The sequence below is a fragment of the Melospiza melodia genome, chromosome 1 (assembly GCF_035770615.1).
Source record: "Melospiza melodia melodia isolate bMelMel2 chromosome 1, bMelMel2.pri, whole genome shotgun sequence".
Classification (NCBI taxonomy): Eukaryota; Metazoa; Chordata; class Aves; order Passeriformes; family Passerellidae; genus Melospiza; species Melospiza melodia.
In genome coordinates this window covers 52,892,148-52,908,350 of record NC_086194.1, presented here as the reverse complement: position 1 = coordinate 52,908,350, position 16,203 = coordinate 52,892,148, and the positions used below count along the sequence as shown (strand labels likewise).

The following is a 16,203-nucleotide window of genomic DNA, read 5'->3' as shown; positions in this document are numbered from 1 at the left end:
TCAACAGAAATAAAGAAGCATTAATATTTTTTAATGTCCATAAATAATCTTAAGCAGAAAATGTGGCCCAGAACTAGTTAAATTTTTTCATTCTCTCAGATTCTTTGGCCTAGTAAGCCAAGAAGTGTCAATAGTAATTTGTGGTTTCAAGAGCAGTAAAATGTGGGGTCAGTGGGCCCTTTTATGAACTGCAGTTTCTAATTTACACTTTGATTGAAAGTATATAAAGACCATACCTCAAAATGCATGTGGGATATCTAATTCATGTGATTCACAAGCAATTAATCTGCATATATATAGCATCCGTATTACTAACATCATCATAGCCGGCTATATGAAAAGCTTTGATAAAATAGTTTGGCAATTATTTTATCAAAAATCTAAGTTATCAAAATAGTTCCATTTCAGTCTTTCTGAAATTAACAGATTAACACATCACAAGGCTTTATTTATTACCTTCTTAGTCAACACTACAGCAACAAAATGTTGTCTCCCGCAAAGCAAAATTATTGCTATTCCTATATCTATTATGCTTGCTAATAAAATGCAGATTAACGCAGACCTCCCAGAGGCATCAGAAGGAATTGGGATTCCTTTCCATTTGCACCCCTATCTCAGCAGTAACCCCTCTATTGTCACGAGTCCTTTTTGCTCATACAGGATTTTCCTTTTCAATATCTGTATTTTGGTATACTGTCATCTTCAGTCATTAGTTAATACAGTCATTACTTAAAAGTTAGGTTTCCAAATTATGATTGATTTAGTTGCAGTTAAAAAAAAGTGACTTGAGTGTCATTAATGTGACTGGAGCCCATTGCACCAACACAGAGGAATCATGCCCTAAGCAGTCCGTAATCTAAAGAATGCAAGAAGAGCTATGCCTTCTGCCATATAACTTTTTAGAAGAAAAAGTTATTAGAGTGGGAGAGAAAAATCTCAAAGTAGGCCAAATCATAAGAAATGCTGAGCAACATGAGTGCATTTCAGTTGCCTTGTATTGCTTTCTCTACCGCTGAGAGAGTCCAGTGAGACCCTGTGTTAAAATGAACTGTGTGGAAACAGGTTTTTTTTTCTAAAAAGCTGTTGACAAAGTGCTTTATTCTTCCTGTAGTTTATTGAGTATTTGGTTGGACAAAATCCAACTGTTTTACTGGAGGGTATTTTTCAGAAAAGATTTCTAGATTGAATAAAAATGTCAAACAATGAAAAAGGTGTAAAATGATCCTTCAAGGCACAAGAATATGACTAGCTTCTTGAGAATGGAAATAGCAGAGAGTTTGCACTATGTCACTAGGAGAGTTGTTTACTTCATGTTTGCTTCCTTGAGACTGGAAGTTATTCCTGTGAAAGGCTGGTTTAGATTAATAGCTTCACTGGCTGCACTGGTCTCAAAGAAGATAATTTCCCATGATTAAGCCTCTTAATAATTTTTACGATGACTGTATTATTATATCTTTCATTATTTAAAATACCAAGAGAAATATTTTAAGGCTAATTTAGCTAAACTGAAAAAAGCCTTTAAGGAAAACTCTGCAGTCCACTTTGCATTTACTTTTCAAATGTGCCTTTTCCACTGTTCTCAGTAAATGTCACGCTTCCAATAAGGTGGCTGAAAAGCTTCAGAGCTCTCTTGCATGAAGTACAGAAGGAAAAAAATGTGCTAAGCTTCCTGAGATGTACCAGCTACTTCACTTGCAGGTTCATGGTTTAACAGCAGTATAATGCATTTGCTTTTGAAAGCCCCTAAAACCAGTCTTGTTGGCTGGTATATTTAGAAAGTGTTATCATGTGGTTTGCATAATATGCCTCTATGCTGCATCAAATAAAATTTTCCAGGCTTTAATATTTCACATATCTCATGTTTTTGCACACTTTATTTATAAGTGTCCTTGGGGAGCAAATTACCAGAAGATCTGAATATTTCACAAACATGCAGGCATTTATCTCCATCACACATCTCTGAGAATCTTGTTAGTTGTTTTTGTGTGGTTTTCAGACCAGATATTCAAGTAATAACAGTTGTCAGTTTATAGAAGATAGAGCATAAATCACAACTGAAAATAGTATAAGGTCTGCTAAGGGTCATTATGACAGTAGCTGTTAGCATGAAATGCTTGTTCAGAATGCAGATATTTAATGCCCTTTATTTTCCAACAATTTTTAAATCCTAGTGGCTGACTTTATAAGTACTAATCCCACACCTTTTTCTTACTTGTCAGATCTTGTGTCAAGGTGAGGTGGCTTTTTACCACGTCCAGTACACATTGTGCCTACAAGGTATGCCTAGACTGGCAGATTGAAAGGCCTCAGAAGGCTTGGAACTCAACTACTCCATTCTCCTAGTTAACACAGGACACCTTTCCCCGTGGTGGTGAGCTTTGTGTGAGTTTGGCTCAGAGGTATCTCACAGACAGCTGTGTAGTCAGGATCTGAGCACACCAAGATGGTGCTTTGCTCCAGTGGTTAATCACTTGCAGTGATAAAAACACCCCCTTGCTGTGATAAGGTGTTCATATTAATGGTTCAGACTTTTTCTGTGTTTTCATTTTTGATGAAGATGATTAAAAAGGTAGCCTCTCAGACATTTTGGAATAATTAATTCCATATTGCTTGTCTTTTATTAATGCACCTATTTTCTTCCTAATATGTCTACTGACCTTTATTTAAACAAATTAGAAACCCTTTTGTTTTTCTTTGAAGCATTTATAGCTAGGAAAAAAATTTCTTCTCTTTTTTACTGTCTTTAATGTTTTGCCTGGGAGCCCTGTGACAGAAACATTTTGGTTTATCTGATCCACTTAGTCTATTTTTTTTATCTCAGACCTTAAAATACCTTCTTGTGCAACTACACTAGCCCTTTTTTTTTTTCCTGCATTTTATTTTAAAATAAAAGTGAAGTCTGTCTGTCTTTATGTCTAATTTCTGAGAGCAAAAAGAAGCACTTTATTTAACTTTTTGCATATCATCAGTTGCAGAATCTCATTCAGTAGCTGATCAAGTCAGTCATCTCCTGTACTTCAAGTAGTATCTTTATCAATTCCCCTGCATTAGTTTGCTGTGTTGGATTTTAATACTTCCTGTCATTGCACATTACTGTTTGATTTCTAGAATAGATTCCTAATTTGCTTCTTGAAATCTAATTAATATCAGATGCAATACTTCTGCAAATCCATGCTCACCTTGTTCCAAAGAGGTGATTGCCAAATGAAGTTTAGTATCATACACTGCTTCATGAGTCAAATTGGCATTTTAGTAAATGCAATATTGCTGCGCTCTTACTATTGAAATATTGTTCCACTGACAGTAACTAAAAGTATTGCTTTAAGAGCACAAGGCTGAGAGGCAGTACCTATCTGCCTCCCATTGAATCTTGAGCAAGCAGAGTTTTGTTGTTCCTTTCTTTGAAGCCATGCCTATATCTTAGGCAGCTCAGCTCAGTAGATGAACTGCTGCACTCTGAGGCAGGTTCTTCCTGTTCTGTCCAAGGTCTACAAAAGAAACACTGACATATTAGCACCCTGGCAATTACCTTCTCTCATTGGCAGTCTGTCCAGATACCAGTCCTGTTCAAGTATGTTTCTTCAGTGTCAGAAACAGAGCTGATAGCTCTTTGGGAATTCACAAAGGAAATCTGAAGGGAAATGGTGGAGTTGTCCATAGACATCCAAATTAGCAACTCTTTAGTTGTGATGGATTATGAAGATGGTTTATTTTGCTTTGATACATGAACTATCAGGATCTCAGTAAGATGACAGTATTTTTTACTTTCTGCCATTAATGAACAGATCATAGAATAAATTCTATTTTGTTATTCTTCAGGTTAGATCATAATCTAAATTGACCATGGCCATTCCAGTATGACTAGGGTCTTTCCAGTGTGCTGTGAACTTCATTAGTTCTGGTTTTAGGTCTATTCTGGGCAAGTTTGACATAACTCAAGATGTCTTCATTCCCTCAAGGGGTTAGATGGCTCATAAGGAATATGTCTCCTTTTGTGGTCCTGAGATCATGAGGCTGGTATGCCAAATATGAAAAATTTGAATTTGGTGGGTTGAGCATAGAATTTCTTAGGGTTAATAACCTCTGCATAGGTGCCAGTATAGATACCTGCAAGACATCAATTGTCATCACTTGGATGGTGCTTGGGAACACAACATTCAATATTTGGCATTTGTTGAAAGGAATTCACCATCTTTTTTAAAATATCAGTATCAGTTTCTCAAAACTAGTAGCTCTGCTACTTACTAGTCTTTGACCCTTCTGTTGGTTGTAGACTCTGGAATCTTCAGTAGAATGTTCAGCAGAATATGTGCCATCAAGAGACCAGAGGCACTGAGTATTCTTAAGACACATCTATAAACTGCACAAAGTAGTCTTGTGTGTTATTTCTAGGAAAATTCCTTTGGTAAAGTCTTTTTATCCCTTGGGGAGAACAGCTTTGAGCTCCCTTAACTTACTCCTGACGTATTGATGACCAGACTAAATGTAATTAAATTAGATAACAGACTGCTCCAGAGTCTGGTTCTCTGTCTGATTCTCCATCCTTTTCTGTCACGCTCCTATATGGAGCATGGGTCTGGTTGAATACCTTGCTATGTCTGTGGAGAATTGAAATACTATCTTTATGGTAGTTTTGCTCATCATTTCTGTCAGAGAGTCTCCTTGATGAGCATGACAAAACGTGACTCTTCCGTGAGCTTTTGGAAGCTTAATGACTTCTATTGAGGCAAAATCAAACATGGTAAAACACAGATGTGTTCTAGCTGAGTTGTTGGAATTTACATCCCCACCTGGCTCCAATAAATGCACTGGTTCACCACAGAAATAGCCTCCATCACTATCCAGCCACCAGTGCCCCAAAGTTTGACGTGCTGCATGGCAAATAGATTTGCTGAATGATCCTTTATAAAGCAGACAGGGAAGTTGATGGCACACCTTTGGGACAGAGGGGACATGCATGCAAGTGACCCAGGGTAAAGCTTCCTTAGGTCTCATCCAGGCACCTGGAGATCAGCATATATGGAAGGAAAGCTCTGGAGTTGGAACAAATTCATAAGTCACTTGGGGACAGCAGCGGGCAGCAGTTAGTACAAGCCATTTTTCTCCAGTGAAGACAGCCTGGGTGAAATAGGATGCATGTACTTAAAAGTTGTGCAAGTCTGTGGCAGTGAAAGGCTGTAATTACTTTGTCTTTACCTGGATTTCTTCCTTCTGTCATCTGTCTTGAGAGATGGCCTGACATTATTAAGCTGTTAGATGTATATAACCTCTTTCACACTAAAATGTGATTTATGACTAAATGAGAAACTGGCATATGGTATAGTATTAAAAATATGGTATATTTTTTTAAGAGAGTGGATGAAAATACACCTTTGCAAACCATAGATGAGTTATCTTTGTAGCATTTCCTCATATGGCTCCAAGAAACACACTCTAAAATTAGTGTACAGTGTACAGCAAGGTACATCCCAGCCTTCTGGAATTCATTCATTCAACCAAAGATTTAAATTCATTTAGCTTCAGACCTTCACTTCAAAGTTTGGTATCTTCTGAATCTTTTTCTGAAGATGGTAGAAAAAAAATTTGTATTTGGGAAGGCAGAATGGCTGTGATTCTTCTGTTGGGGAGTTATGCTGGAGTGGTAAGAGTTACAGCAGCAAGTTACAGCAGATAGTACAGGACTTACAGATAGGTTTTGCTTCAAATGAAATTAAATTCTGCTTGTCTGCAAATATCCATGTAGCTTTATTAAGAGCTTTTTGAGTTTTGATGCCCTGTTTCTCACAGTGATGAGAATTTGTGGTGAGATATATAATTGGGATATTTGTCCTTGGGAAAGCTGATTCTTCTAGCCCTATTCATACTCTGGACAATAAAATTGAAATTTCTAACTGACTTTTTTTTAAAAAAAATCTGCATTACTGTGTAATTTCAGTAAGAAAATTACACAAATAAAATTTTGTGCCATGTGCTTTGCTAAATTACTTTTTTTCTCCTCATCTGAATACAAAAAGGAGACTATTAACTGAGGCTGGGAGTACCTTCATCTTCATGGCTGTGCTCTAATTCCCATAACTGGAAAGAGGCTGTAGGTCATCCTCAATGTATTTTCTTTATGATACATGATCTATAAGTATACATAATTGAGTGCTAGGTATTTTCTATCAGTAGAAAAATGTCAGTATTTTGTTACTCTGTGGTACCCAAAGATAGCATGGTCTCTCTTTGAAGGAAAAAAAAAAAAACAACCCATAAACATATACAGCAATAAATATTTCAGTTTCAGACTCTTTTGAGGAAATATCAGAGAGAAAGAAAGTAAGATCCCAGAGGTCTTTCTCTCCTTTCATATGTTAGCAGCCTCAGCTAATGAACTGCTGGTCCTTGTCATTCATACTCATTTTGCAATCTTGGTTTCTATTTCTTGAATGCATTTCTAACAGTACAACTTCCAAAGCAAAAGAGTTTGCCGTATAGAATTTCAGCAAGGCTGTTAGATGAGATACAGGATGGTTACACAGAGATTTTGCACTCAGAAGAAAAAAGGGGGGAAAAAATCAGTGTTATCTTTTTGAAGCAGATAATTTTCTTTGTGTGATAGGATTGCTAGGACTGTGGCAGTACGTAGTTTCAGCAATGTACTTTCAAATAAGCTCTTAGTAGTGATGTCCTCTATTGTTTTTTGTTTGTTTGTTTGTTTGTTTGTTTGTTTGTTTTTTTTTGTTAGAGAATGTCTCAAGAATGAGATTCTTAAAATACAGTCTGTTTCAGGACCATCTGTCCAACAGCTTTTGAATATGTGCAGCATGAATTGTGTGGTGGAATAAATGATTAAAACCAATGGAAAGAAAAGCAATTATTTTTAATTTGCACATTTTATTGTGTTGGCTATTACCACATGTTAAGGAAGCAGCACACAACTGGGTTTGATATAGCTATTTTCTGGAAAAAATACTGATGATGGTGTACAGTGTGTATGATTTTCAGAGTCATGCAAAATATCTGCCTTGAGGGTTTTTCATGGTCTCCCACAACCTGCCAGAATAATTGGGTTTTTAATCAGAAGAGAATTAGAAGACTGTGAAAATTAATGTTTTCAAAAACTGCCAGAAGAAAAAATATGTGTTTAAATTGAATATTTAGGTATGCATCTCTGCAGTTTTAGAAACCATTATGTCTAATACTTTTTATCTCTCCAATACAGCAAGAGGAAATAGGCAGAATGCAGTACAGTGCTTATACCCCAATGTGAAATAAAGCTTTAAATAGAGGAGAATCTCCATGCAAAGAGTGGTGGAAAATAAATTAGCTACTGAACTCACTAATAGGAATAAGTGCTTCTATGTGCCAAAGAAAGCTTAGAAATGCATCTGGAAAAAGAGAAGACCGAGGGGGTCAGTCTGTGTCTCTTGAGCTAAAATTAATGATATACCAGCAGATAAGTTTGCATTTCATCAGCTTCTCAGTGACAGATCATAATGGGCATTGTGTGTTTCTTCAGAATGTTGTGGGGAAATTTTCAAATAAGTGCCTGGGCATTTTCTGTGTGTACGACATATATTATGCTCCCTAGGATTTCTGCAGTTGTAAAACCCTGCTTAAAATTTGGACATTATAGACAAGAGTTTTCCTAAGGTGAAGTTAACCCATGCAGGGTTTAAAGTGGGAAAAAGTGTAAAATGACTTCTTATATAGAAAAAAGTGGTGTAAAAGGTAAGATCTGTACAATGGTAAAATTGATACCTAGGAAAAATGGATCCATTGGGTACCAAATGCCATGACTTTGACATTAAATGACAGGATCTCTTTTTCATAGTCCTTCCACTACTGTCAGGTTGAACAAGTGCTCAGCTTATTAGAAAAATAAGTATATCACTTGAAATTGCATAAATATTGATTTAGGAGCTGAATCAGTCTGCACAATCAGGCTGTAAATTTGCAGTTTCATTATGTAATGATTTGTAAATTCTAAATTACAAGATCATTATATGATCTTTGGCATTGCATTGCCTTACAACAAACATAGTACGTTTTTTCACGTTCCTGCCATATTGTTTGAGTTCTTACCAGTTCCCTATATACTGTTCCTAGCATGCCAAAGAGATGCCTGGAATATGAAGAATAATTTGGTTCTTTACCTTTCAGATTTCCAGGCTTTTGGTCTGAAGAAAGGGATGTTCTTCAATCCAGATCCTTATCTGAAGATTTCCATCCAGCCTGGAAAACATAGCATCTTCCCAGCCCTTCCTCACCATGGACAGGAGAAAAGATCTAAGATCATCTGTAACACTGTTAACCCTATCTGGCAAGGAGAGGTAAGCAGCTGGAGAGTTAAAGAGTTAAGCTGAGACTTTTCTTAAAGCATGGACATCACTCTAGTGCTATCTTTTTTTTTTTTTTTAATTAAGTTCTTGGCTAAATAGTTGTTGAGCTAACTGTGTTTGATGTATTCTATGAGTACTTGTCTCAGTAATTAGCTACAAAGATGGGTGGTACATTAAAACTTTCGGTATACTTTCAGTGTAGGTTGTACTTCATTGGTGCAGTTTATAAAGTTGTTAATTAATGAAGGCAGGCATGAAACAGAATTGAAAAATAAACTTGCATAGCATGAAAGGCTGCTACTAGATTTTATAGTGTTCATACACAGAGATATTATATGAAGCACAACAAGTATAGCATGCAAATAAAGAGAAGCAATATGACCGAAAAGCATCAGTAGCAACACAAATCAAAGGCAACTTTGGCACATTTGGCCATCACCTTGAAGAAATAGTCTGTAGTCTGCTTCTTTTTGTTGGAAGGACTTGTACGTATTAATGAGATCTGAGAGTTCAATTGCTGCCTGCTGTTTTTAAATTACATGCAAAATGGCAATAAGCAGCAAAGAATAAGGAATCTCTTTGGAATTAAAGGAGCCTGACATACTGGGTGTGATTTACTGGTGTGCTCTGTCACAACAATATCTCCACTGCAGGAAAGAGTAAAAGTAAATAAATACACTGCACAGATTTATTCAAATTAAAATGCAAATTGTGAAGTAGCTGAGGGATAATTAGGTCAAACTCTGTAGAGATGGAGCTGTGAGTGGGCAAAAAGACAGCAGAAATAGAATTGAATTCTCCTACCTGAAGAAATTAGATACCACATCAGGTTATGTGGTGGGTGGGGGAGGTTGTATGACTGGAAAAACAACCTTGAAGCTAGTCAGAGAAAAATGCCTTCTAGCAGGACTTAATTGAGGACATCGTTATGAGGCATTCACCAAGTGATAACTTCCCTGTGGAGCCAAGCATCAGATGCATCTGGTTGAGAGGTCCCAGGTCCAGCTGTGGAAATGGTCAAGCTAGAGCTGGAGTGGAGGATCAGGCAGTTGGCAGAAATCTTTCAGTGAAGTGCAGAAGACCCAGAACTAGAGGGGAGCAGGTATGAAGGGGAGACTTGCTCTCTGTGTGTGATACTCAGTCCATAGGCTCTGATAAAATGTCACGGGTGTCTTCTCCTCAAGCTGTGCCAAATGGCTGAGTTTGTGGGCTGACATTTCTTTTCCAAGTGGAGTTTGGCAGCAAGAAAAGGAGAAACAATGAAATGGCCTAATTATGGACAAGGGAAAGCAAAAGAGCACAGCTGGCTTCCAGCTTTGCTGTTCAGCCCCCAGGTTTTCTTGATTGCGTGCAAGCGTGCCGCTTCTCCCTTTCTGTTGTTAGCCTGTGAGGGGCAAGGGAGTGTAAAAGAGCCAAGCCATGGTTAGCATGTTCTCCTTCTGCCTTCTCCTCAGCTGATATTGGGATGTTTAACTGCATGCATTTGTGCTGCAGTCTGTGCAATCAGCCTCTCTGAACTCCTTGTTTTGTTACTGAAAAGCTGCATTGGTTTCTGCTGCACAGAAGACCACAGAACTGATTTTCTGCAACCTTCATGGGACAAGGGGAGAAGGAAGACTGAAAACTGTTGCTGAATCATGGTGGTAGCCATTCTTCTGTCCACCCTTTTCACTCATGGATGTGAATATATGAAGTGATAAAATACTGAGGACTCTTAGGCATTTCATTAAGAGTATCAGTCACAAGTCATTTTCTCAAAAACAAATTTTAGCAATGTACTATTTCAGACGGGTCATTCTTTCCTTAGATTCTCTGTCACTCCATGTGAATAGAAGGCAAATGTTCTTTTTTTTTTTTTTTCATTTGAATGACCTATCTGATTTGTATTGGATGCTAAACTTGAAAAAAATCTGAAATGGAGAAATAAAATTATTGAAATATCTGCAGACAAGGATCTTTCTATATGTTCTTGATTACCCTTGAGCAAATTCAGAAAGAGTCAATTCAGTTTTCAAGGGCTTTAGCACTAAAAGTCCTACAGACTAAAAGATGACTGATTTACTTATATTAATTTGTTCTGGTATTCTTCCTCATATACTTACTAGGCTGCTCTGTTTGTATAGTAACCACCTGCATTATACAAACATGCTGGGAGCACCCTGGTACCTCAGGCAAATTTTCCTCTGTCTCACATAATATTGATGATCATCTTCATTTCATAGGCTGTTCAAATGCTGTTCAGCACAAGTTTTCCTGACTTAAAGCTATTCTTCCATTGCTCTGATTTGCAGTACTTTGTACAAGGAGACAAGGAAATGGAAATTTCTTACAGATAAGGAGTAGCAAGTGACAATTTGACACTTGCAGCAGGGCTCACTGTAGAGGTGAAAGAGCCCTCACGCTGAGACAAGTTAAAGCCCAAGGTGGTGACTTATCCTGATAAAAAGACATCATTTTGAACATGTTTCTGTATGTTTCCACATGCTCTTCAGAAACATCTGTAAAGTTAAATAATTGAGTGCCTGGAAACCACATGGCACTGGACAGCTTGACTCTACAGTCCCAGATTAAGCAGGTATTGCCCTGCCAGCCCATGCAGTTGCAAAAGCACAAAGGGTGAATAGTCCTATCATGCTGATTGGAGATAAAATGCAAAGAAAATCTCAGAAGGAAGTGCCCATTTCCCAACTCTTGTGTATATGTAACGGAATTGAGAAGGATGGATGCTTATCTTCTAATATAGATAGTAGAAAAATAATGACACTAATGACACATGAAAAATAATAACAATATTTCCATATTGCTTCATATTGAAACAATATATGTGCTGTCATGTTGTTTGGAAGCAGCTCATTTAAAAAGATTTAATTTTTCAGAAATCAGTGAAGTGATACACAGCTCAGACAAGTAATAGATCACAGGAACAAAGCAAAGTGGTTTAAAAAGTAGTTCACATACCTCCAACTTGATAGGAAATTCTATGGTTTCGCAGATAAAGTACTTAAGGTTTCTGGACTTGACTTAGATGTATTTATGGTATTTCTTTCTTAACTATGGCAGCTTGAGCAGAATGTTTCCTCAATTCTTGTTTTATTTACTAGTGAGTGGAAGGAGAGCTCTGAGGAATGGCCAATGAGATGATGATAAAAATTGGCTGATGCAACCGCTCAGCACACTTAAAGTAGTAGGAATGTCATCTGTTAAATAACACATTGAATTTCAACTCCAGTAATCTAACTCGGGAGGAGTAGATTGCCCTAAAATGGGAGCCCACTACTATGTTAAAACAATCTCAACTTCCTGTGGTTCCACTCCTTGTTTCTTTGCCTCAGCTTTTACAAACACTATTAAAATATAGTTGAGACAAAAGAGTGTTTGGAATCACTCTGAAGACAGCCACATTTCACTAGTGAATTAATTGATGTGAATAAGCAGAGAGCAAGAGCGCTTAACAACTAGCAGTTAGTATGTCAGATCTGATACACAGATGTACAGGATTTTCATGCTCTCTGCACCTCAGATAACTCACAACCTTTCAAAAATATTGCACTTGAATAATTTCTCACGTAAGCTGTCTCTTGAGATTACCAATGCAAAATCAGTGGAAGGAAGCACTCAGGGGCTTGAGCACCAGTGGGAAGTGGCTTCAGTAGTGCAGGCCATCATCAGTGATAGAAGCACTGAGTTTGGATGCTGCCTGCAGGAATGCCAAGATGCAACTGACTCTGAGTGCTGGTGTGTGACTGCTTTTCTTGATGCACAGTTATAACTTGGGCAATGATTCTGTTATCCTGAATGCTGAAGTGCTATGTAATAGACCACCCAGCAGTTCTGGGACTGAAAAATGTTTGCCAAAATAGCCAGATCAGGCAGGAAGGGGTTTATGTAAGCTCTGTTCCTCTCTAGAGGCTTTATGTTGGCTGATAAAATGGGTGCTACCTAGTGTAGCACAAACCTAGAGTCATACAAGCAAGGGATGCTTGACCAAAGCTGAGTCTTTCCAGAGCAGAGTAAAACCATTGAAGAAGATGTTTTATATATTTGAATCAACAGTATAAATTTACACTAAAGTGGGTTGTGCTTGATCTGATTTTGATCTAATATTCAGAACACTAGAATGCTGTCAGCCCTACCATGGCCTTACAGAAGCCTTCTATAATTTCAACAGAAGACCAAAACAAAAGCAACAGAAACATCACACTGACTGAATTCCTTATTGTTTAGCCTGGATAAGCTTTTCTCCCTTCTACTGCCAAATACAAAAGAATATGCTGTAGGACCTTGGAGGCCTTCACACCTAAGCATGAAAACAATATGCAGGTGAAGTCAAATCCAGATCCTGAATTTCGTATGAGTTTCACCAAAGGTATCATCAGGACTGAGTGAAGCCTTGTGAGTGGTAGCTTCCCTGTATAACATTTCTGCACACACGTCCAGGTAAAGAGTAAAACATTGTTTGACTATACAGACAAGCTGTAGCTTTACAGCTAGAGATTTTAAGATCTGTTGATGATTGAAGTGTCAAAGCCCAAGACAACTTTAGCTTCTTCAGGAATGGGTTGTGGTGTGAAAAATCATCTAGATTTTTTTTAGGATGTTATTCTTCTAGAACTGTATTTTACTTACAACTTCTGCATCTAGAAGACTATCAGTCTTGCTGGCTTGGTATACTACTCATGATGAGAGTCTCCAAATATTTTCAGTATTTGGTGTGCTAATAAATTTGTAGTCAATTCTGAGATGAATCTGAGGGAGAAGCCCAGAAAGCTAATTTTCTGAAGGCCCTATCTGACTTGGAAGGAGTTCAGTAGAAAGGAATGAATCAGGCTTTAGAAAATCAATGTGTGCATTTATGTGAATCCCTTTTATGGTAGGGAAAAAAAACCCCAACAATTGTGCCATGCCATAATAATAAAGAAGTGCATTGGATTTGTCCCCCTGCAGTCTCTGCTGTGCTCCAGCAGTCTCTCATAGTAGGAAAAGGCATGTCCCCACCCACAGCAGCAGTGGAGCTCTGCCCTTGGCAATACTGAGTCTGCAGTATTTTGTCTTGTCACTGAGGATTACTGTAGAAAGCTTAAGAAATTGGAATTCTTGATGAGCTTATCCAGCTGTTGGTGCAAAGTAATTTTATATGGGAAAATAATGATATGTAGAGTAGGTTTTTGAATGAAGAACAGAGTAATACAGACAGAAAGTGGTGTGTGCAGTAAGACTGTAATGGTTTCATTGGAGTATTTGAAACAAAACCCACTAATGAAATATTCAGCTGAAAGAATAAATTTATCTTCATCCCTCAAATATAATTCACAGCCTTTTAAGATTTACTTCTGCTTGTATCAACCCTGTACATGAAGGATATCAGAAATAAATTTTATTTTTAATTCTATTGCTTATTCAACTCCAAATCAAGAGCCCAATTCTTCCTGTCACCAGTGTATTAATCTATCTATCTTTATTATACTGACTTTATTATACTGTCTACCAATTATTATACTGATGGTTTTAAAAGAATTTGACTTGCCCATAACTTGTCTGATTGATGCTAATGGACATGGTCTGTTCATTTCAGCAATTTCCTTGATAGTGCTATTGAGTCACTGGGATCCATCTGTATTCAGGGATGCAAACAAATTTGGTAAAAATAAAACATGGAAACGAATCATCACCAGTAGCTGGCTTTCTATGAAAACTATTCCAAAGTCTGGAAGTGGTTCTATTCTCTTATAAATGGATATAGATGTATTCTGCCAGGTCAGCATTAGCATGGGCCTTTGTTCTTTACCTTATATGTCATGCATTAAGGTCCCCTCAAGATCTGTTCACATTAATTAAATTAATCATCTGTGTCTGTAACACCATTGCTGAGCCTGGAAGCAAATAGGCACTGAAAAGTAGGTTACTGTCTGAAACTCTTTCAGTGGTGTTTACTACAGTGTTTACAGATTGTGCTTGAAGATGCCAGCAGTAATGTAAAATCAGATATACATTTAGATAATTGAGATAGTGTGAGAGTATGAAAGTCTCAGCTGATTCTAGGTAGCTTTGATTCTGATTTGTGTCTCTGTGAGAGTGAATCTGCTGGAGGCAGCTGTGTAAAATCTGTGTAAATGAAAGGAGAATCCTAATGACTTATTAATGACTGGAGCCAAAATTGATGATGCACTGCTTAACCCAAGAAGAGTTAACATGTCAATATGTTGCTGTGATTTTCTTTATCATGCCACTTTTGCTCTTTACTCTCCCTCCATTTCTGTATTTCTGTGCAAATAATTAATTATACCCTATTGATTTTTGATGCCTGAGAAAATATCAACTTAAGGTTTTCCATTGGCAGGAGCATTTTAAGGATGAGCCTGGTACAGATTCTCTCGGTGTGTAATAAGTTGTGCTATAATGCTGCAGCTCTTCTGTTAGTGAGGAATTAAAATGATCTCTCTCTACTGTCCTCTACTCCCTCTTTGCATTAAATGTGTAGGAACAAAGCATCATTGCATCTCTTGCCACTGTAGCAAGTGGGACAGGCATTGACAAATGGCTGAAGAAGTGGGGAAAGTAGAGAGATGAAATGATTTTGCATCTAGAGCAAGTCTGTTTTCTCCCAGACATCATAATTCCAGAGAGATGCAATTACACCCTAAAAATGAAATAATTGAAGAAGACATTGGGAAAATAATACACATACTAACTTGTTCTATTGATCATGGTTCGTAGCAATTCTCTGGATTTGTCTATAATAGTATTTGTGTTCCATTCAAGAGATCCATTTCAAAGCAAATCTTCTGCTCTCCCCACTAAAGACGCTTCTTGTCATTCCAGAAGTGCATGAACTCAGTTACTCTCAGCAGAAGGGAAGTGAACAGATGTGCTCCAGGAGTTCACCAAGCACTTTTCAGACAATAAATGGGAATGAACTCAATCCAGGGCACCAGCCTGGAGTCACTTCATGGTAAAACCCTTGCAACATGTCTGGATGTGTTAGTCAGGTGCAGAGCACCAGCTGCTTTGCTCTCCAGATCCACTCACATTGTACCATAAATCTTCCTAATGCAGACATGGCCAAGTCATTCCAGAGGTTAGGAAACATCAGCCTCCCCAAGGCCTCCTTTCTGCAGGTCACAAGTACTATTTTTCCCCAGTATACCAGGGATTGTCAATCATTGCTTGTGTTCAGACTTTCTGATTGTAACTTCTTTTTAAGAATCCACCTGACAGACAGCTATTTCTTCTAACAGTCCTACTGCATTTCTAGAGGAAAATAAAAAAATTTCCCCTCTGGAGGGTTTTGACTCTTTCCCAAAGCCTCTAAGTTATGGGGGTTTTCAATCTGAGATTCTTCCAAATGCAAGGGCAGCTGGTTCACTACCTTGTCCTTTCAGTGGAGGACCTCCTCATCTTTCCTATAAAGGAGAGCTCTTGCATCCCTAGCTGATAAGGATCAGATACCACATTGACAAGGTGGGGTCAGAAGCTATTTCTAGGGCCAGGCCCTCTGCTGAGGCAGTCTGCTGTCTCCTTCGTGGAGTGTGCTGTGTCATGTGTCATGTATCAACTCAAATTAAAAGAATTTGAGATTTTACAGCAAGGTGGCTGTAAAAATAAACAGGGCAATGCACTGGTAGTTACTGGCTTGGGCTAATCAGGGAATAGAGATTTAACTTCTTGTTTGTTACCTGCTCATCCACTGACTGCTGTAGATGATATATAAATCTGTGGTCTGCCCATTACTTGCAAGAGTTTTGTTCCCTACATTTTATATAATGTATTTTACTTTAATTTTGGTTATGGATCAAGTGAAAACTTCAAGTTCTTATAATCACTTAAATAAATTGTGATTTATTTACAATTGCTGTTGTCTGCTGTTATCCAAATGAACACA

General features: G+C 37.8%; 1 protein-coding gene across 6 annotated transcripts in view; it reads left to right on the top strand.

Annotated features, from left to right (window-relative positions):
• The window catches only part of HECW1 (HECT, C2 and WW domain containing E3 ubiquitin protein ligase 1), a 252,940-nt gene that overhangs the window by 156,756 nt on the left and 79,981 nt on the right, over nt 1-16,203 (top strand). For all 6 annotated transcript variants that reach the window (XM_063158113.1, XM_063158120.1, XM_063158099.1 and 3 more), the window contains one exon: nt 8,146-8,315. In XM_063158113.1, the coding sequence (XP_063014183.1) occupies nt 8,146-8,315 (170 nt within the window). The remainder of the gene's footprint in view (nt 1-8,145; nt 8,316-16,203) is intronic.